The sequence below is a fragment of the Fragaria vesca genome, linkage group LG2, assembly GCF_000184155.1.
Source record: "Fragaria vesca subsp. vesca linkage group LG2, FraVesHawaii_1.0, whole genome shotgun sequence".
NCBI lineage: Eukaryota > Viridiplantae > Streptophyta > Magnoliopsida > Rosales > Rosaceae > Fragaria > Fragaria vesca.
In genome coordinates, this window is record NC_020492.1 from 7,553,229 (window position 1) to 7,576,515 (window position 23,287).

Here is a 23,287-nt window from a genome sequence, read left to right on the forward strand (position 1 = left end):
TGTGTGTGTGTGTTTGTGTTTCTATTTTTATATTCTGAGGTATTTTTCTTCAAAATCCTACAAGGCAAATGAAGCCAGCTCTCTAATCCTATAAAAGTTGAATAGAAGATGCTTATGATGAGCTCAATCCAATATCTCAGTTTGATTCTTTCAGAAATTGTCCCTCGAAAACAGGAGGTATATGTCATTTACAGCTTAACGTATGTGATAGTCATCATTTTCTTTGAATACCATTAGTTGTTGATTATTGATTATCCTTCATGAGACATTTGGAATCTTATCAGTTCCGCCAATTGATATATGTTGTTAGCAAACCTCATGTGATAGCCTTAAAATAATAATGAAAACTCCTATAATTAACCTTTCAGAATCTCAGTTAACATTGTAAAATTTACATTTCAGAGGACCTCAATTTAGAAGCTGCATTATGACTGTTCTTTGTGACAATAACATTTTTATTCATTTTGATCTTGTAACCGGATCCTAAGGAAGTTTTGTATTTCTTATATTTACATATCGATTTCAACATTTGCATGAATTCTGATCAGTAATTCAGTATGAAACTATGAATCAACCTTGTGGCCGGGCGCCAAACTGAAATTTTCTTGTAACTAATAAAAAGACTCGTGGAAATTTAAGCCAAAGAATATGTATTTTGGTGTATATCAATATGTTTTATGAAGATCTACACATGTATGTATGTTTTTCATGTACAAAATTGATCAAAAAGCTAGTATCTAGTGGTTGAGGATGTTGAGTAGGGAGACTCTTGTTTTTATCAATTGCCTAAATAGACACTCGAGTCCTTCTTCTTGGTCTTGAATGCAAGTCTCCAGATTGTTGAGCTGGTTTTGTGCATTGTCTAAACTCTTGTGTGACTTCAATGCAGCATCAACCTCTGCAAATTCGTTTACTTGTTCTTCCTCACAAGCTACTCTTTTTGACTGCAACTTCTTGGATATAAATGACCAGCTGCTTGATACCTTTGGGCCAGTGATAAAAGACAATATTGCTTCAAACACTGTTTGTGTGACTGCTTCAACGTCTCTCAGCTTGTTAATGATGGCGATTGTCTCTTGGTCCTTGCTGAGGGAAGAGAAATTGTATTTGTTTTCAATTCCCTTCAGATTCCCCATAGCCTTATGGAGTGACTTTTTCACCATCTTCCTGGAGCTGAAGTATTTCCTAACTTCACTGGCGAGTAAATCAGATTCTTCTCCTCCTCTTCTTCGGATGATTGATTGAAGGTTCTGAATGCATTCCTTGGTTAGCAACAAGGCATCTTTGGCAGTGCTGCAAATATCCAAGAGCCTGAGAGAGCGATCTAATAGTTCATTAGCCCAATTTCCATGTTTCTCTTGCGCCAAGGCTTGTTGGTTGAGTGGCAATTGAAGCAACCTATCAACACAATCATGCAAGTCTTGCAGACCATGAAGTTGGTAGCTTATTGATGATGATGATGATGATGTGGAGCTGGCTTCGGAAGACCTCAATCTGCACAATTGTTCGTCAACTTCTTGAATGAGAGGGTGTGACCTGGAAGGGAAGCTGTTAGAGCGAGTGTGGTAAGCCATTTCTTTCTCGTGGTTTGTGGTGATAGAAAACTTTGTAGTTGATGTACAATTGAAACTGATGAGTTCTCTCTTCATACATCTGCTTCATATATAGTGCAAGTTTAGGAAGGAAACAAGGTATCTCATCCACTTTAAACAATAATTCAATATTAAGAGGTAGCATGATTTTGATCTGGATCTATATGTTCTGCAGCCAATGTTCAAGCAATGTCTCTCATTAACCAGCATACCAACTCATGATATGATTCATTTTGCATTTAAATTCTGGATATAGCTACTTTCACAGGAACTCATAAATTAAATATGCAATAGCATGAGTGGGATTGACACTTTGTCCTCTAATACATGCACGCGGAAGCAAAAACCATCCATCTCAATTATGCTGATTAATTTATGTGATTTAATTCATATTTTGCAGCGGTCCTTCACTTGTTTGTTTCGAAAGAGGAGGCAAGATCTGCGATTCTGCAATGAATGAAATTATTGGCAGGTGGCTTAGCGAACAAGATGAACTGGACTGTTCCCTCAACAGATGAAAACCAGCACTATTCTGGCTATCATCAGAAGGGTGTTTCAGTAGATGCTGTAGAGTATGTTTTCATACTTAACTCTTGTGAGTGATAAACTCAGTTATTATATGGACATGTTCAAAGGGTTTTAAATTAAATTCTTATATGATGTTAGTCATTAACTTTTACCTGAAAAGATAGAGGTTAAGTCGGTGATCCTTCCAGCATTAATATGCTCAGAACCTAACATGTAGTGTTTATCTCCCAACCAATTATCTCCCAATTAATTAGATAAAACCAGTTTCTTTAATATTCTTTTTACCAAAAGAAATTATGAACATATTAATCAGCATAAATAAAGTTTTCAACAGATCAAGCTAGATAATATGTGTTTGCCCCCTAAGAACAGTAAGGCAGCCAGCACTAATCCACTGCGTAAGCGTTCAAGAATTAAGCCCTGATCCTTTTAACATCACTAATGTATGTTGATTATTGATTATATCCCTTGAGACAATTGGAATCTTCCAGCCTTGACATTATATCATTTGAATTAATCCCATAGCCATGTGACCTCAATTATGATCTCAAAATTTTTGAATTACTTCTCAGCATTGTACATTTGGAAGTTACAGTTAAACCTTCCATCTTCTGATTGGATACTACAATTCTACAAAACATTGTTTTGTTTTCTCAATTAATTTTCTGGATCGATACCCAGGATAGGATGATTACAGGAACGTTTATGAGGCTAATGGGTGAATTTTAGTACAGTATTTATTAACCATTGGGGATCATAAAAAATGAAGGTTTTTGAACTAAGAATCACGAGTTGTGGCAATGTAAGCAGAAGAGTTTCACTATGTATATTAATCTGATTTCAGAAGAGGTATACATGTATATATGGATGTATTTCTATGTTCAAAATGGGTCTAAGTTCTAATAACTAGTGGTTTAAGATGTTGAGGAGGGAGACTCTTGTTTTGATCAATTGCCTAATTAGGCACTCGAGTCCTTCTTCTTGGTCTTGAATGCATGAATTCAGATTGTTAAGCTGGTTGTGTGCATTGTCTAAATTCTTTTATGACTTCAATGCAGCATCCACTTGTGCAAATTCGTTTACTTCCATTTCTTCCTCGCAAGCTATTCTTTTAGACTGCACCATCTTAGAAACCAAAGACCAGCTGCAAGGCTTTGACTTTGGCCCAGAGATGAAGGACAAAACTGATTCCAACACTGTGAGGGTGACTGCTTCAACATCTCTCAACTTGCTAACAATGGCGATAGTCTCTTGGTCGTTGTCGAGTGAAGAGAAAGGTGATCTGTTTGCCTTCAGATTCTTTAAAGCCTTGTGGATTGCCTTTTTCACCGTCTTCCTTGAGGTTTAGTATTTTCTAACCTCACTTGTGAGCACTCCAGAGTCATCTTTACGCCTTCTTCTGATGATTGATTGAAGGTCTTGTATGCACTCCTTGGATTGCAACACTGCATCCTTGGCAGCGCTACAAACATCCAAGATCCTCAGAGATCCGTCTAGTAGCTCATCGGCCCATTTCTGATGCTTCTCTTGTGCCAAGTATTGTTGGGTAGGTGGCAATTGAAGCAACCTATCAACACAATCATGCAACTCTTGAAGGCCACTTAGATGTACGTGGAAGTTGTTTCAGAAGACCTCAATCTGCACAAATATTCATCAACTTCTTGATCGATTGGGTGTGGCCTAGAGGGGAAGCTGTTAGATCGAGTGTGGTAAGCCATTTGTTTTTACTGATTTTGGAGATTATAGAAGACCTTGCAGTTGATGTACAATTGGAACTGATGAGTTATTTCCTTATTTATCTGCTTAATATATAGTGTTAATTCAAGACGGGGACATGGAATCTCATCCACCTCATTCAGGGAGAAGTAACATGATTTTGATTTCAATTTCATTGTTCCCTAGGCAATGTTTATGTAGTGTCTCCTTATGCACCAGCATACCAACTCATGAACTAATTTATTTTGCATTGAAAATCTTTTATCATAACTTAACCATCGTGCAAACATAATTTTTTAAATTGCCAAATTGGTCAGCGATTGCACGAGTTGCACTGAGCTGTGTTGATGCATTCTGCTCATAAGAAGAAATATGCTAATCAGTAATTCAGTATATATAGTGTAGTGATTGGTATGCAGGGAGTGGGCAAGATCTGCAATTTTCTGACCATGCATTGTGTTTTCATCGTGCAGAAAATTGGTCAGGGGCCCAAGATGAGTTAGCCTGTTCCCCAAACAGGAAGGAAATCAGCAAACATATCATTTTAATTAGAGTAGAGAGATCTGAGTCTGCCATGTGATTATCATTAATCAAAATTTGTATTTAATCTGCTTTCTACTATTTCCCTGGAGATAACTGTAAACTGACATCAATGTAAATCGGGTGTGTTCTTGAGCGAGCATGGCAATTAGGTTTTACAACAATCATTTATATTGTACCCATAGAAGAGAAGGTATTCAGTTGAATCTAAGTAGAGAATCTTTCTGCCCTCTCAGCATATGGTAAGTTTAAAACCATATCACAATGCAATGCCTCCTTATCCATGCCATTCCAATTATTTTCTATATAATCATATCCTTTGTTTGCTGATATTGTAAGTTCTTAACCTAGGATATACTTGGATTGTTTTAACAAGGAGATAAATTAATCAAGGCCCGAGTGGATTGATACATTTTCCTCGTCTCCAAGAAAAAGGCAAGGTCTGTTCTTTAGTGTATTTTTTCTTCTTCTTCTTCTTCTTCTTCTTTCTTTTTTTTTTTTATTTTTTTATTTTTTTCCTGCAAACAGCAATATACAATTGTATTGTCAATCGTATGAGCCATGTTTACACGTGGAAACACCTATATTCGTATACAATTTTCTTTGTTAATCCTAGAAATTAGATGTACAAACAGGGAAGAAATAAAGCCACCTATCAAGCATCTGCTAAATGACATTAATATATTATCATCAAAATGCTTTATTATGAAGTTGCTGCTACCTATTGACCTAACATGTATTTGATTGCCATTTAATCACTCCAGTGCAGTGTATTGAACCTATAACCTTCTTATGTTTACTCCTTGAAACGTGTGGGAATCAATCAAGTCCTTGGAATTCCAAGGTTTGGGAGTAGCTCCTAGAGACAATTGGAATCTTGACAACCATGACATTTGAATTTGAACAAGTCCCATGTGAGCTCAATTATCGTTTCAGCAATTTCTCTGAATTTACTCATAGATTTGTACATTTAGGAATTTACTGTGATTTTTTTGTCATGTTTTAATTAATGTACATGAAGGAATCCTGTTTTCTCCATTAACATTGTAAAGTAGCTAATACGATAACTGGAATAATGCTGCTACTTAGTTGCAGGATTTCTTGATCTGATTATCCGTATGCAAAAGCGATTCAGAAATAAATGCTTTTGAACCAAGATAAACAAGTAATGGCTATTTCAGTAGAAAATAGTATATCATTGTGTATATCAATTTGATATTAAAAGATGTATATATGTGTGTTTTTGATGATAAAATTGATCTAATTGCTAATATCTAGTGGTTGAGGATGTTGAGAAGCGAGACTCTAGTTTTGATCAATTGCCTAAATAGGCACTCGAGTCCTTCTTCTTGATCTTGGATGCATGACTCCAGATTGTTAAGCTGGTTCTGTACATTGTCTGCACTCTTGACTGACTTCAGTGCAGCATCCACCTCTGCGAATTCATTTATCTCTGCTTCTTCCTCACAAGCTACTCTTTTTGACTGCATCATCTTTGATACCAATGACCAGCTTGTTGATGCCTTTGGCCCCGAGATGAAAGAGAACAGTGATTCAAACACTGAGAGAGTAATTGCTTCTACATTTCTCAATGTGTTAACGATGGAAATACATTCGGTCTCCTTGTTGAGGGAAGAGAAAGTGGATCTGGTATTGACCATAGCCTTTTGGATCGTCTTTTTCACCATCTTCGTGGAGGTCAAGTATTTCCTAACCTCACTCGTAAGTACACCAGATTCGCATCCTCGTCTTCTTATGATAGATTGAAGATCCTGTAAGCATGCCTTGGTTTGCAGCAGTGCTTCCTTGGCAGTGCTACAAACATCCAAGAGCCTTAGAGAACCATCTAATAGCTCATTAGTGCATTTCTGATGTTTCTTTTGCGCTGTTGCTTGCTGATTGAGGGGCAACTGAAGCAACCTTTCAACACATTCATGCAAGTCTTGTAGACCACTTAGTTTGTGGCTGATTGATGATGAAGATGTTGTGGTGGCTGCAGACGACCTTAATCTGCACAATTGTTCATTTGCTTCTTCAATGATAGGGTGTGCCCTGGAGGGGAAGCTGTTAGAGCGAGTGTGAGAAGCCATTTCTTTGTGATTTGTGGAAAAGGATGGAGGAGCTTGTAGATGTTATGTTTTCAACTTGGATTGATGAGTTGCTTTTCATTTGTAGCTGCTTAATATATAGGGTTGGAAAGGGGAACATGGAATCTCGTCCACCCCAATCACTAGCTAATGAGAGGTAACATTATTTCGATCTGGATCCACATGTTCCCTAAGCGTTGTTTATGCAGTGCCTCTTCCCACACCAGCATACCAACTCATCACCTGATTCATTTTGCATATAAAATCTCATATTGCTTCACTGATAATCAATTTATTGGACAGCGATTGCACGAGTGGCATTGAATGCCTGTGTTTGCTTGTATGTGGTGATGCGTAAACCATGCATCTCATGTATACGCAATTAGTTAAATATTTAGTCTGTTTGCTCAATATAAAGAAAACCAGAACAATTATGAAGTGAGTCTCATCTAACCTGTAACACATAATGGGGTTTCTGATCTGAGTCTGCCGTTAAAGTATCAGTTTTTCTGTGTTTAATTATTTCCCTGGAGATAAATGGGAATTGGTTTAAGGACGATAGGCAATTGTAGTTTTTAATTAACAAACCTTTTTTGTTTTCTTTCTTTCTTTCTTACTTAGAATAGAAGACTTTGAGTCTGGTGATATGGAGGACTACAAGGGGAACCAGAAGGTGGTATGACAGTTTACATTTGGCCAAAAGTTATCTGATATGTTTGTGAACTGTTACCCCATCTGTGGCATCAGTATTTTAGTTTTTTAACAAAGAAGGCAAATAATACCTATGTTCTTTCTCAGAATAGAAGACTTTGAGTCTGGTGATATGGAGGACTACAAGGGGAACCAGAAGGTGGTATGACAGTTTACATTTGGCCAAATGTTATCTGATAGTGAACTGTTCCCCCATCTGTGGCATCAGTATTTTAGTTTTTTAACAAAGAAGGCAAATAATACCTATGGAAGGCACAATTGGATGTGACATATTTTGCTCATTTCCAAGAAAAAGGCAATATCTGTTACCTAATTTCTTTCCCATGTGTATTTCATTATATATAATGTTTTCCATTCTATATTCTCTGGTGTTTGCCTTCGAAATCCTACAAGGCGAAAATGAAGCCACCTCTCTAGTCCCAGAAGAGCAGAATAAAAAAATGCTTATGATGAGCTCAATCATTTTAAATCTTTCAGAAATTGTCCCTCAATCAGAAAACAGCCGGTTTATGTTCATTTACAGCTTAATGTATGTGATAATCCTCATCTTCTTTCAATACCATTAGGTGATGAATATCGATTATTGATTACTCTTCATGAGACATTTGGAGTCTTAGCAGTTTTGCCAATTGATATAAGTTGTTAGCAAACCCCATGTGAGAGAGCCTTAATAATACTAATGAAAAACTTCTGTAGTGTGCCTTTCAGATTGTCTGTTGACATTGTAAAATTTACGTTGTAGAGGTCCTTTTTCATCGATAAGCTGTTTTTTTACTGTTCCTTTTGACAATAACAGTTTTATTCATTTTGGTCTTGTAATTGGATTGTCAGGAATTCTTATCATGTATGAACCATATATCTGGCGAGGAACCAAATTGTTGAATGTCTTGTAACTGAGAAAAATAGACTTGTGGCAATTTGAGTTTAAGAATATGTCATTTGGTGTCTGACTATTTGATATATGATGATCTAAACATGTATATATGTTTTTCATGTACAAAATCAACAAAAAAAAGCTAGTATCTAGTGGTTTAGGATGTTGAGTAGGGAGACTCTTGTTTTTATCAATCCTAAATAGACACTCGAGTCCTTCTTCATGGTCTTGAATGCAAGTCTCCAGATTGTTGAGCTGGTTTTGTGCATTGTCTAAACTCTTGTGTGACTTCAATGCAGCATCAACCTCTGCAAATTCGTTTACTTGTTCTTCCTCACAAGCTACTCTTTTTGACTGCAACTTCTTGGATATAAATGACCAGCTGCTTGATACCTTTGGGCCAGAGATAAAAGACAATATTGCTTCAAACACTGTTCGTGTGACTGCTTCAACGTCTCTCAGCTTGTTAATGATGGCGATTGTCTCTTGGTCCTTGCTGAGGGAAGAGAAATTGTATTTGTTTTCAATTCCCTTCAGATTCCCCATAGCCTTTTGGAGTGACTTTTTCACCATCTTCCTGGAGCTGAAGTATTTCCTAACTTCACTGGCGAGTAAATCAGATTCTCCTCCTCCTCTTCTTCGAATGATTGATTGAAGGTTCTGAATGCATTCCTTGGTTAGCAACAAGGCATCTTTGGCAGTGCTGCAAATATCCAAGTGCCTGAGAGAGCGATCTAATAGTTCATTAGCCCAATTATCATGTATCTCTTGCGCCAAGGCTTGTTGGGTGAGTGGCAATTGAAGCAACCTATCAACACAATCATGCAAGTCTTGCAGACCATGAAGTTGGTAGCTTATTGATGATGATGATGATGATGATGATGATGTGGAGGTAGCTTCGGAAGACCTCAATCTGCACAATTGTTCATCAACTTCTTGAATGAGAGGATGGGACCTGGAGGGGAAGCTGTTAGAGCGAGTGTGGTAAGCCATGTCTTTTTTGTGATTTGTGAGATGATAGAAGACTTTTAGTTGATGGACAAGTGAAACTGATGAGTTCTTTCTTCATGCATCTGCTTCATATATAGTGCAGGTTTATGAGGGGGACAAGGAATCTCATCTGCTTCAATCAATATGAAGAGGTAACATGATTTTGATTTGGATCTAAACGTTCTGCAGGCAATGTTTACGCAATGTCTCTCACTAACCAGCATACCAACTCATGAATCGATTAGTTTTTTCATTTAAATCTGATGGCATGACCGAACATGCGTGGAGAACGATTGGACAGCGATTGCACGAGTGACATTGACCCTGTGTCTACTTATTCATGGAGAGGCAAATACCATGCAACTTGACAACCCTTGCTACATGCATGTTTAAGTCTTATAAATACTTGATTAAGCTGATCAATAAATTTTTTATTCATCTTTATGCTTTGGTCCTTGATACAATTGTTGCACAAGGAGGCAAGATCTGCAGTCTGCATTAACTTTATGAGCTTGCGTCGTGTTTTCCTAAAATGGTCAGCTGTTTGATGAATTGGCTTGTTTCCCCAACAGAAAGAGAACCAGAACAATCTTGATTTATTTAGATTCAGTAAATTAGACCCGAGTCTGCAATGTGATTGTCACTCATTAGTTTCAGCAAGTACAGAGTCTGCAGTAGCTTTTTTTCTGTCCAGAAATTACTTTTCATGATGTAAAGTCCAGTCTAGTTACGTACTTTTCTTCCTCGGCTTGCAGGTATCTGCAGAATTTGTAGAAGACTGAGGGGAACAAAGAAAATCTATCCACCTTTTTTACAGGAAGAAATTGGTAAGAAGCTCTAGTTTGGCTAACTGTTACCCGAGTGTGTGTGTATGTATAGTCTCCCCATGACTTGCGCGCATCTCAACTCTTACCTTAGGACAATGCTCATTAATTTGATAAACTAAACGAGGCATGAGTGGGATTGACACCTTATTTGCTCACAAATTTTTAAGAAGAGGTAATAAATATTACTGTAGTGCCTTTCCTATGCGTGTCTGTGTAGTTGTTTTTTTCTTTTTTTGCTTTCTTGCATCAGCAATATCATTCTTCCATGCATTTGCTTGTGTAATTGACATATAAATTTTGCAATCAAGGGAGAGATGAACCTACCTATTAAGCTCATAAACTAGTTACTCTAAGTTTCTACTTACAACCAGAATACCAGATGGTGCATTGATCTGACTAATTGACGTATTGAGCTTGTCATCTATTTACTTTAAGACACTAAGTTCCTACTAACTACAACACGATGGTTAAATGTAACACTGTGATCAGTGTGATAGTGGATCCTTCTTCTTGGCTCTTCTGACGTATATAATTATATATGGCCAAGGAGGTTGAGTCAAGAAAGAAACGTACTGCAGTCTTAAGCGTAAATGGAAATTTCAAAATTTGTCTTAATTGTTAAGATTAGACAATGGTGACTCTACTAGAATTTCAACTTGTCAGTGAACCAACAATGTGGGAGTCAAGGAAAATGGAAGCCTTAGTTCGAAGAGCATATTCATGAACTGTAAAAAATCTGTGTAAGGGAACTATTGGTACTCGTGTTTTCTAACAACTTCTGGGAAAAATTTGTTACACACATTGCGAGCATGAAATGCTTGTCTTTATTTTTCTTTATTCTAACTAGAAACTTTAGTGCTTTCACTGGTTTGAGAGCCATATTTCATATGAATGTCATTGTGTGTGCAGTACACTTCTTGGAAAAGTGAGTTATATATGCTTCTCATGCTATTTTGGCTTTTTATGTATTCATCATGCTCTTTTTTTTTTTTTTGAGGGAATGTATTCATCATGCTCATGTTCCTTGGGGATATATATTAATTGGTGGACATATACAAGAACTACCCATTTTCTTACACATGATTTCTGTACTTGCATTTACAATATTGCTATTAGACGACTATTATTACCTATTATTTCAGACAATCACTATTCACTAGAACATTTTTTTTTTTGAAAAGTCAATCACTAGAACATTACAGAACTATCTTTAGTTAATTTAAGAAACACAGGATTCCAAGCAAATTAACAATTGTGATATTTGAGGTAACTAAAAACAATCATGATTAAATTCTAAAATCAATATCATAATAAAGAGTTCTCTCCTCACTTTTGAAGTCATTATTAGAATTACTCAATGATAAAAACAAAATCTACAATTCACTTATTTTAAATTTGGTATTTCCCATCTTTGAATTAATCCTTTGAATTTTCATACAATGATTTCGATATCTTAATTAAGTCTTGTACGAAATGGTACGAGTATTGTTCAAGTTTGTAATCATACGTACTATATAAGATCTTTTTGAAACTGTGCTACGTTGTGACTTGGGGTAATTTTAATGAACCTTCTAATTGCATGAATTGTTTCTGAATTGTCACTTGCAAAAAACCACACAGCAGTCTCTTCAGAAAGCACAATTATTTGGGAAGAAATGGTGATAAATTGTGCTGGCTGGCATATGGATAAGCTGATAATAATTGAAATTTTAAGTCAGTAAAACATAGAACATAATACAATGTAAAAATGAATAACCTGCAACATGTTGTAAATAGTTATTACTTAGTGGGTATTCTTGTAATTAGCCAACTAGGGTTGTTATTGTAATTTACATCATGGCCTTGTCTCTATATAAGAGATGGTTCCTTACTCAATAATATATACATATTCTCTCATTCTTTTGGTTGTTTCTCTCCTTTCTCAATCTATTCTTTTGTTTTACAACACGTTATCAGCACGAATAGTTCTAACGCTAAGGTAGTTTTTATGCAGAATGGAAGAGAGACCGTTGATCAATCGATGGAAGAATCATTCAACATGGTTCAAAATTTCAATCACAAACAAACTCTCGGATTAGATTAGAAGTTTAGTCCACCAATATTCTCGGTTCTGACATAGAAGATGAACACTCATTGATTCGCTTTGCATCGAGTAAAGTTTTCTAAGTTCTATTATAATTCATATTTCTTTCAAACCTTGATTATATGAAAAACCATCCTAAAGCATGAACCATATGTTGTTTCTGTTTCGATCTTGTGATTTCATACTTATTAACTTTGATTGCATATTGAAAAATCTGTCTACGATGCATGAGCACCAAATATATTTTATTAGTCTATTTGGTTAATACATATGAACATGAAATGTCATATAAGTTTTCTTATGTTATGAGAATTGGAAAAGGAAAATATAGCACCAAAAAGAAAATCATTACGGAGGCCAGTAGCCACCGAAATCAGCCTTCGCAACTGCCTAGTAGTGCAGACAAGGAGGCACATGGATCAACAAAAAGTATAGTTTTTCATGATATCCAAAATCAGGATCATTCATGCATTCCGAAAGTAGTGCTTGTAACCATTAAGGTTTTACCATTAATTTGGTCAATGATAGCAGACGTTACATATATTCCATATTCATTATGCCTGAAGCATTTAAGGATAAGAAGGAATTAATATTGCTCTTAATGGGGTTTAAATAAAATCCGTTAGTAAATGTTACGTCAATGGTATAACGACATTTCAGTGCTAATTATGTTACTTAATTGTAGCTTAATATGTATATTTTGTCAGTTACAGATTTGAATTGTGTCTCAATATGTCATTTAAGGACATGTAATGTCAGAAGCATTTATCAATTTACAACCCACATTATGCTACAAGCATTATGGGCCAAATTATTGTGCAAATTATGATAGAAACATTATGAATTTAATATTCGGTTACGTTAATTTGAATAATTGCCATTATAATTCATTATGCTAGAAGCATGAATTTTGGGTTTAATTACGTAATTATTATATAAACGTTATGTCAGTAGCATTTACCTCATTTATTACTAATACAGTAATACATAATGTCATAAGCATTAATGGGATTTAAACTCATAACCGCTACATAAATGATATTTGTTATTGACTTTATGTCAGATCCTAATTTAATGTCAATTACGAATTAGAATCATATTCATTTCAATTTGACGTTTATGAGGGTATAATGCCATAAGCAATTACACATTTATAACCCCATAAATTGTACTTGAAGCATTAGGGTTTAATTACGCGATTATTACATCAATGTTATGCCAGAAGCATTTATCCAATTTAATACTTATGTGTAATGCTAGAAGCATTAATGAGATTTGAACTCATTGCATTTGGTACTTAACTGCTGCATAAATGATATTTATTTAGTAATTTATGCCATAAATTTAATGTCGGTTACCAAATTCAAATCGCGTCAGTTTTATTGAATTAGTTCTCAATTATGTTATCGTTTATATCGATAATTATTATGAGTATGTAATGACACATTAATGCCAGAAGCAATTGGTGATGCAAATAAGTTAGTTTTGCAAGTAACCGCTACGTTATTGACATTTATTGGTTCAGTAAATACCAATTTTATTGCATATACATTATGTAAATGAGAATTAAATTGTTTCTGTTATAATTTAATTTATTTCGGTTTCATATAATTACTTTCACATTAAGTTTGTCTGTTATGATTTAATAACATATATTGCACTGGTTTATGTTACATTGGTGAATATTAATGATGTTAAGTCAGAAGCTTAAATCAAGCATTAATATATATGAAATTGAGCCAGAAGCTCGACGTAAGCTGCAAGGCTAGAACATAAGCTCGTCATGTGTCGCCTTGAGTCCATGACAATGATTATAACTCTTCTCAAACTAGGCTCACCCAGTTGGATGCGATGTCTAGGCAAGTACTTTTGAGGATGTGTACTTAAGTGAGCCTCGCTCCACCACCTCATCATGGCTTACCTGGTCGTATACAATTGGAGTTACCGAAAGGGTTGATTAATAACATTGCATTTCTTGGTAGACCATTCTTAGCCCAGTAGGCCTACTCTCCCTCTACGGGACCTAAAAGCCCAGCATACTTCTCAGATTGTGCCCCTTAGGCTTGTAAAGTATGTAGAAGCTAAGTTTATTTATTTATTTCACTTTAATTACAGTCAATTCCTTTGGTCCAGTAGAATCAAACAAAAGGAAAATAATTTAAGGACACTGGTTTTTCATACCTAGTCATTATGTATGTCTATAAGACTCTCCAAATATTTTCTCATAATAGCTGTTGCTAATATATTCACCATATTTAATGTGTAGTTAATTGCCAGAAGCATTTACACATAGTTACGTGACATATTCAGTATGCTAAATTAGTAGCGTGGAATTAATATCATCAATTGCTACATGATTATAATTTGAAATTACATGTACCTAATGAATCGGTAGTTCAAAAATGAATCGGTAGTTCAGAAATGAACCAGTAGTTCATGTATAAATCGAACATGTAGTTTCGATAATAACCCCCTTAAGAAACTTGAAGTTTCATTCCAAAATTCACCAGACATGATAACATCGGTAGCTTTTATCATATTAATTGGTAGTCTCCAGAAGAAACTATTTGAAGTAGACATCTTCCTTGCCTGAAGCAAATCATAGTTAGAGAATATTGAAATGAAAAGGTTTAATGCCCTAGAATCAAAATTGATATGAGTTATCAATATTAAGGAACTAAGCATTCTCGTCTGGCTGATGAGGCAAAATACCTCTACGTTTCAGAAGAACGTTATCGAAAGGTAAGTTAATTGAAACCAATGCTTAAACATTGAAACCACCAGAAAAATGGTGTAATATCTTTGCATAACCTTCGAATGTGCGGCCAAAAGCGTACATTCAATATATTCACATTTATTAGCTAGCAGCTAAATGATTCGAGCAAATACTAGCTACAGTATTGGTGTTTGATGCACCCAGAAAAAACATATGATGCACCGTATCCTCAACTCAATTATCACACGGGCATCCCCCTCAGAATAAGGGTTTTGTCTTTAATGACATAATTTAATGACACATTATGTCAAACTGCTTGTTAAGAATGTTGAATACTAAACCATCACATGCAAAGACCAGAATATATATTATCTCTTTATGCACAGAATGCAAGGGAAAATACGTGAACCTATCCAACCACCATACGGACCAGTTAAATATTAATGGTTTTGGTTGATGCATCGACAAAAGTGATCAGATGTCACACTATTGTCCACATGAAAATGCTGCGTTTGATAAACTCTCACCCATGAAATAGAGGGTACACCACTCGGATTATCCCATAAAGTCTATAAGACTTGATAATGTCGGAGAGTTTACATCGAAGGTTTTCGATGATTATTGCATATCCCTTGGGTTTTGTAAAACATATAGTTTCCTATGTTCAAACCTAATTAAGATGGTCTCGCATATAGAACCTTGGTAATGCGCACCAAGCTTCTACTGTTTGCGTTGGGCTATGCAATCTTGCATGCAGCCATATTGGTCCAGTTGAGGCCCACTACTTCCCGTCTTACTTCGTGTTACAGTTGGTGACTGGATGTGAACCTGATGTTTTTGCACTTACACGCATTTGGGTTTGCAGTCTCCATGCCCATTGTGCCGCCACAACGTACAAAATCAGGTCCTCAACAAAAGATGGGCATATATGTCGATTATGAACCCTATCCATTATGTGCTCCTTAGAGCCCTTGACAGGAGATCTCTATACTGCTAGATTTGCGGTCGTCGCTTTGATGAGACAGTCTTCCCGTCGTTAGGGGGAGATAAGAATGTGAGCGTTCCTGATGAATGACGTGTAGAATGTCTCATCTTGATCCCCAAACTGCACATGTGAAATTGAAGTGCGAAGAATTCTACTTCTAGTTGAAGTGCAAAGAATCATAGATCTACGTAGTGTAGCCCATAATGTGCTACACACTTTACTAGATCTAGTTAAAGTGACGAGATCATATATACCTGCTGCAAACCTGTAAGGATAAATGTCCCCGTAGGACGTATTGTCCTAGTAGTTGGATGAGGTACGACCATGGCGGCTAACCAGTCATAGTCCTTGCCTAGAAATGAGGTAGACCATTAGGTTCGAACGATTCTTATCCCTAGAAGAGGGTAAACTTGGCACAAATGAATCTTCTTGCCATCGCAATCTCAAACCAATTCAACTCACGAGATAAGTCCGGATTATGGGTTCGTCCTAGAAGAGCTGAAGTTGGGGGACGCTCCAACATTTAAACCCACTCCCGAGAATAGAAAATCTCGGTAAATTTTGTGAGATATTGAATCGGAATGAGAATTCATCGATGATATGTTTGTATTTGCGGTGGCCACTGAATTTATAATAAGCGATGATGTCGAACCTTGCTTTGTTGATAGATCTCAACGAAGAGACGACTGGCTAAAAAGGAAAGAAACAATCCAGGTCAAATCAGATTCCTTAACTAAGAGAAAGGTGTTATGGGCCTGTTGTTCCCACACCTACCCATGTTAAACCTATATTGTTTAGATGGGTATTTGTAAGAAAGCGTAATGAGAAAAAAGAGATTGTGATATAAGTCTCGTTTAGTGGCGGAAGGATTTTCTCAACGCCCTGCGATTGATTACGAGGAGACGTACTTTCCCGTAATGGACGTCATAACGTTCCACTACCTTATCAGTTTGGTAGTTTCCAAATAACTGAATAAGTAGCCTATGAATGTGGTAGCAACTTATCTCTACGGGGATATGAATATAGAGATATACATGAAGTTTCCTGAAGGACCTATGTTACCCAATGCAAATAGTTCTAGACCACAGAACATGCTCTCCATTTGGTAGAGTAGTTCACTTTAGGTTCAAACAATCTAGACGGAGTTGGTATAACCGTCTAACTGTCTAAGTGAATATTTGCTTGGGATGGGATATATGAACAATGGACTATGCCCATGCGTGTTTATTAAGAAAACAAACTTCGGGTTTGCAATTTTTGGTGATCTACGTCAATAGCATGAATTTGATTGATACTCTTGAAGAGATCAAGAAAACCATAAAACACCTGAAGTCGGAGTTTGAGATAAAAAGACTTTCAGAGACCAAATCATTTTCTCGACCTGGAGTCGTGTAAAGTGCAAATGGAATTTTGGTCCATCAATCAAATTACATCTAGAAGATGTTAAGATGTTTTAATGAGGATAAAACAAAGTCTTCAAGCTCACTCATAATCGTCTAAAGTCTAATGAGACTTGTATCATCGTGTAGATGATAATGAAGAGATATTGGGACCAGAAGACTCATATCTAAGTACAATAGGCACATTATTGTACTTGGCTAAATGTCCTAGACTGGACATCTCACCCGATGTGAATTTGTTAGCTATATATAGATCTGCGCCGACACGCCGCCTCCGTAAATGGCATAAAAGACATTTTCCGTTACTTTAAATGTATGACGGAAAATGGCTCGTTCTATCTCTAGGCATCATAGAATGGATCAACCGCTTATGATTCTTGGAATGATGTTTTCCTTGTTGAATATGCTGACACGGGTTATGTAAACCCACACAAGACTTATTCCCAACTGGTTATGTCTTTACTGTAGGGAATACAATAATCTTAGAGGTATATGAAACAAAAACCTCTTTAAATCATGCTGACTATTAAGTTATTCAAGAAGCATGATCAATGTAGTAGTTTTACCTAGTGTGTAGTTTTCATGGGGTGTCAATATTAGGGGGAGTATCTTGAAGCATACTCTTGACCATTGTGTACTCTTTTTGTCCTTCGTCCAGGGTTATTTTGTCCCACTGGGTTTTGTTACCTGGCAAGGTTTTAATGAGGCACACATGTAATTGGTCACCTTGCTCATGTTGCATCTTGAAGATGGCTTTATTTGAAATATATGCATTTGCTCATCTTTTCCCTTCGACCACGGGTTTGTCCCACTGGGTTTACCAGACAAGGTTTTGGTGTAGCAAGCATTATGCATCTATCTCCCATAGACTCATATCTTATGATCCAGACTAAATCACTTCACCGAAATCAAGGTTCTGACTATCACTGCTACTTGTGCGTTGTACTCTTTTCTCCTTCGACCAGGATTGTTTTTGTCCTATAGGGTTTTTATTACCTGGCAAGGTTTTGACGAGGCAACACCGAAGCACATATTAGGGGAAGCTAATGACAGAGAATACCCAAGGGGGAGTGTTGTAAATAGTTATTACTTAGTGGGCATTCTTGTAATTAGCCAATTAGGGTTGTTATTGTAATTTACATCATGGCATTGTCTCTATATAAGAAATGGTTTCTTACTCAATAATATACACATATTCTCTCATTCTTTTGGTTGTTTCTCTCCTTTCTCAATCTATTCTTTTGTTTTACAACACAACATATGTTTTACGCCTAATTAATTTTTTTTCTTTTGAGTGAGTGAGTGAGTTGTTACTTATGATTGTCTCCTTAAGACACTAATCCCTTAAGGCAATCTTGTAATCTTGATATAATTTGAACAATCGCTTGTAACTTTAATTCATCATGATTCATATATAAATTCAAATACATCTCTGTATTTATCTCATAGCCATGTTCATTTGTGGGTTAATAAATTATTTACATCTTATTATAGGATAAAACTGATTTCATGATTGATACCCATGATAGTATTATACGTACATTTATACTTGATTATATGGTATACACTATTTGAGTCAGAACTTGCAAGTATCAGTGTTCTGCGTTGATTAACCATGGAGGATCAGCAAGGAATTGAAATACCGTTTCAAAACTATTTAGAAAGGGTATTAACATTATTCCCCAAAAAAAGTGTAGTGACATTGAGAGTAAATTTAATTTGGGCAAGAAAGTAGGTCATTATATGTTTATCATTGGCTTTTATATCTGAAGACGTATACATGTACAAATTGATCAGAAAGCTAATATCTAATGTTTCTATACTAGTTTAGGCTGTTGAGAAGAGAGACTCTCGTTTTGATTAATTGCCGAAATAGGCACTCAAGTCCTTCTTCTAAGTCTTGAATGCACGACTCCAGATTGTTAAGCTGGCACTGTGCACTGTTTGCACTCTTGACTGACTTCAATGCAGCATCCAGGTCTACAAATTCATTTACTTTTTCTTCTTCGTCACAAGCTACTTTCTTCGATTGCACTATCTTGGAAACCAATGACCAGCTGCTAGGCTTGGACTTTGGCCCAGAGATAAAGGACAGCACTGATTCAAACACGGTGACTGTGACTGCTTCAACGTCTCTTAACTTTTTAACAATGGCGATAGTCCGATTAGTCTCTTGTTCCTTGTGGATGGAAGAGAAAGTGGATCTGTTTGCTGTTGCCTTCAGGTTCTCCAAAGCCTTGTGGAGTACCTTTTTCACTGTCTTCCGGGAGGTTAAGTGTTTCCTGACCTCAGTTGTGAGTACTCCGGATTCTTCTGCACGCCTTCTTCGAATGATTGATAGAAGATCTTGTATGCACTCCTTGGTTTGAAGAAGGGAATCCTTGGCACTACTACAAACATCCAAGACCCTGAGAGATCCATCTAATAGCTCAGTAACCATTGTTTCATGCTTCTCTTGGGCTAGGGATTGTTGGGTGAGTGGCAATTGAAGCAACCTATCAACACAACCATACATGTCTTGCAGACCATTTAGCTTGTGGCTTATTGTTGATGAAGATGTGGATGTGGCTTCAGAAGAAGATCTCAATCGGCACAAATGTTCATCAACTTCTTGAAAAAGAGGGTGTGGCCTGGAGGGGAAGCTGTTAGAGCGAGTGTGGTAAGCCATTTCTGTTTTGTGATCGATCTGTAAGATGATAGAAGACTTTGTAGTAGATGTACAATTGAAACTGATGAGTTCTTTCCTTCTACATCTGCTTAATATATAGTGTTGGTTGAGGAGAGGGACATGGAATCTCGTCCACCTCATTCACCAGCAAACAGTAACATGATTTCGATTTGGATCTATATCTTCTCGAGGCAATGTCTACGCAGTGTCTCTTCCACTCCAGCATACCAGCTCATGAACTGATTCATTATGCATTGGAAATCTCATAGTGTGATTATAATTAACCACTCGTTTGATCATAATCACCTTATTGTACAGAGATCCATTTATAATATATGTGATAGCGAGAAGCGGCAACCCTTTGTCCCCTAATACATGGAGAGCCAAGAAAACCATTTCACTCGTTTATGTGGATTATTACTGTATTTGATTAATTAGTTAATTCATCAGATTTTGCAGGTCCTTCACATGATTGTTTCAGAATGAGGAGGCATGATCTGCAGTCTACATATTAATATTGTGACCTTGCATTGTTCTGTTAGAAAAAAATTGTGAGAGGCAGACTAGATGAATTGGCCTGTTCCCCCAACCGAAAGAACAGAAGCCTAACTTCATTATAATTTCAAGGGTCTGAGGTCCAGTTACATATGGTTTTAAATCGTGAAATGTGAGGGTGTATTCTTGAGGCCTAGCTGTTACATTTCCACCCAGAAATAGATGCTGCCAAATATTTAGAAGATATGATTCTAATTCATAGATACGGTCAAGTGTTATCTCAGCAATGTCATTAGATGTAAGTTTACACGTTGGTGATATAATAAGCTTTGCACGAGTGGATTGACAACGTTTCTTCATTTCCAAGAAAAAGGCAATTTCTATTGTTTAGTGTGCTTTCCATGGTGTATTTGTATACCTTGTTTCTCCTCTGTTTCTTGCAACAGCACCAATAATTGTATGTCACACGTACAAGTAAAAAATATATATATATATATATATATATATTTACTCTGCCTATATGTCGTTAAGGTTAAACAAATTATGTTTCATAGCTAATTGCTTTTGTAACCTTAGATTGGATCTACAAAAAATTTTAAAAAAAAGAAGGCAGAGTTGATGCCACCTATTTAGCTAGCTGCACCATTAATATTGAGTTAATTAACATCAAGATGCAATGTAGTTTACTTTAAGTTACAACCAGATGCCTGGCTTTGGTTGTTCTACAATATCTATACATATGTAGCCACAGATAATCATATATTTTGAAAATCATTTAGGGTTATTGACCAAAAGAAAATTATTTGGGTTGGTTAATCATACACATCATACAAAATGAGTTGGATAAAAAATATAGTTCTGGAAACATGCTAACTATGTGCCCAGGACCACAGTTCCAGTTCAACATCTCATTATGGCTGTATTAGGAAAGGAATTGCATCCTCCACTTACAGAAAATGTATTCATTTCTTACCAACTAAAAAATTAAAATTAATTCCATACTCACCCCATGATTATGCAAAGACAATAATTTAGAAAAACTTGACTGAGAAACCATTTGAGTGGTTAGTTCTGTGTTCTGTCTAGCTAGCTTCTGTGAGTTTTCAAAAGAATTTTCTTGCAAGAATAACCAAGCAAACTCCTATCCAGAACTTCTTAGTCTCAATCTAGTTGAAAAATAATTTGAGATGCATATGGTGGGAGTTTCCTAAATTATCTTGTTGTCCCTCTCTAACAGAAAGACAGCCATGCAGCAAGTGTTTACTGCTCAAAGTTAGCATGTGAGAGTCAAGTCCTCATTTGAATCTCATTAATCAGTTGTTGTTCATTGACTAGCTCACTTGAGACAATTGGAATCTTGACAGCCTTGATATGATATGATTTGCACAAATCCCATGTGATGATCTTAATCATGATTTCCAAAAACTACTTTGAATTGACCTCTAGTAATTGAGATTTGAGACAGTAGTATGAAGTTTTCTTGCATGCTGGGTTAAGCTCTTGTTCAGAAATTGAATTTGTAGATTCATAATGATACCAAATATGGGATGATCAAGTGTGCAGCTTAGTTTCAGTTTTGCAGTAACTCATTATCAGTATTAAGTTATTAATGTAGAATTATAAATCTGAATGCTTTTGATTATGTAGAGAAAAAAAGAGTAGTGGGAATTTTATCAAAAGAGTATATCATTTTTGTATCACAAAAGACAAACATGTATACTTCATTCATGTACAAAATTACATCTAGCGACTATCCAAGCCAACAAAAAATCTTGGATTTTCATCAAGCAAGGATTTCTGGATTTAATTGCTAAGGGTGTTGAGAAGGGAAACTCTATTCTTAATTAATCGCCGGAACAGACACTCGAGTCCTTCTTCTAGATCTTGACTGCATGATTCCAATTGTTGCAGATCGCTTTGGACATTCTCGCTGCAGGAGATGTTGTCTGATTTGCTTGTTTCTTGGCCAACAAGGCAGCTTAGTGCAGTATCCACATCAGCGAATTCGTTTACTTCTGATTTCTCTTCATCACAAGCAACTTTCTTGTTGAGCATTAGCTTGGAAACGAAAGACCAGCCCCTCATCTTCGATTGTCCCTTTGATCCGGAGATGAATGACAATAGGGACTCGAACACAGTCAGAGACACTGCTTCAACCTCCCTCAATACGCTAACCAGAGCCACAGCCACATTGTCTTTGTTGGTGGAAGAGAAGCTGGGCATGGACTTTTTCTCGCAACTCTTCAAAGTCACAAGGGCTTTGCAGATTGCTTTCTTTACCACTTTCCTTGAGGCAAAATACTTCTTGACCTCGTTTGTGAACCCGGTTTGGCCTCCCCTTCTTCTGCGCATGGTGGATTGGATTTCTCTCGCGCACTCTTTGGTGTGTATTAAGGCATCCTTGGCTGCTGTGCACACATCCAAGAGCCTGAGAGAACTGTCCAAAAGCTCATCAACCCATTTTTCATTTCTCTCCCGAACAAAGGCTTCTTGGGTTAGAGGCAACTGAAACAAGTCATTCATGCAGTTGTGCAAATCGAGAAGGCCACTCAACTTGTGGCTTATGGCTGATGAGGAGGAGGAGGTGGCATCAGAAGATGCTATGATTCTCAACAAATGATCTTCACATTGTTGAAATAGCGGGTGTGGTTTCGAAGGCAAGCTGATAGATCGAATATGGTAGTTGGCTTTAGGGTTTGAAGGAGAAGCTGCAGCCATTTTAAGAAAGTAGAAAGAGAGAGAATAGAGAGAAGAGAGAGATAGATGATATTGGACTTGAAAGTTGAGTTTGGTTGTGGTTTCCTTCCACATCTCTAGCTGCTCTATTTATATAAAGGCCAGGGTTAGAAGGAGACAGAGAGCATCTTATCCTATCATAAATTGTGAGCTGCATCGTGACTTCGATTTCGATCTAAGACACTATCTCAGCGGTGTTCATGCAATGCTCCCCAACACCTCAGAAACTCCAACTCATTACTCAATTATTTTAGCTTGTACATATCTCGAAGTATCTCCAAGCATCGAGCCACTAAGATATGCTTCATGTGCAATATTGGTAGTTAGCGAGGGGATGCA

General features: G+C 36.6%; 4 protein-coding genes across 4 annotated transcripts; all 4 read right to left on the reverse strand.

The window, feature by feature from the left end:
* Nucleotides 1-737: 737 nt before the first annotated feature.
* Nucleotides 738-1,574, reverse strand: LOC101304250. The gene has a single exon (XM_004292240.1). The coding sequence runs from the start codon at nt 1,572-1,574 to the stop codon at nt 738-740; it is 837 nt and encodes a 278-aa protein (XP_004292288.1).
* Nucleotides 1,575-5,650: 4,076 nt separating this feature from the next.
* Nucleotides 5,651-6,466, reverse strand: LOC101304541. The gene has a single exon (XM_004292241.1). The coding sequence runs from the start codon at nt 6,464-6,466 to the stop codon at nt 5,651-5,653; it is 816 nt and encodes a 271-aa protein (XP_004292289.1).
* A 12,405-nt stretch (nt 6,467-18,871) lies between these two features.
* LOC101304837 lies at nt 18,872-19,777 on the reverse strand. Its single transcript, XM_004292242.1, has one exon. The coding sequence runs from the start codon at nt 19,715-19,717 to the stop codon at nt 18,872-18,874; it is 846 nt and encodes a 281-aa protein (XP_004292290.1). The 5' UTR covers nt 19,718-19,777.
* A 2,238-nt stretch (nt 19,778-22,015) lies between these two features.
* LOC101305139 lies at nt 22,016-22,930 on the reverse strand. Its single transcript, XM_004292243.1, has one exon. The coding sequence runs from the start codon at nt 22,928-22,930 to the stop codon at nt 22,016-22,018; it is 915 nt and encodes a 304-aa protein (XP_004292291.1).
* Nucleotides 22,931-23,287: the final 357 nt, after the last annotated feature.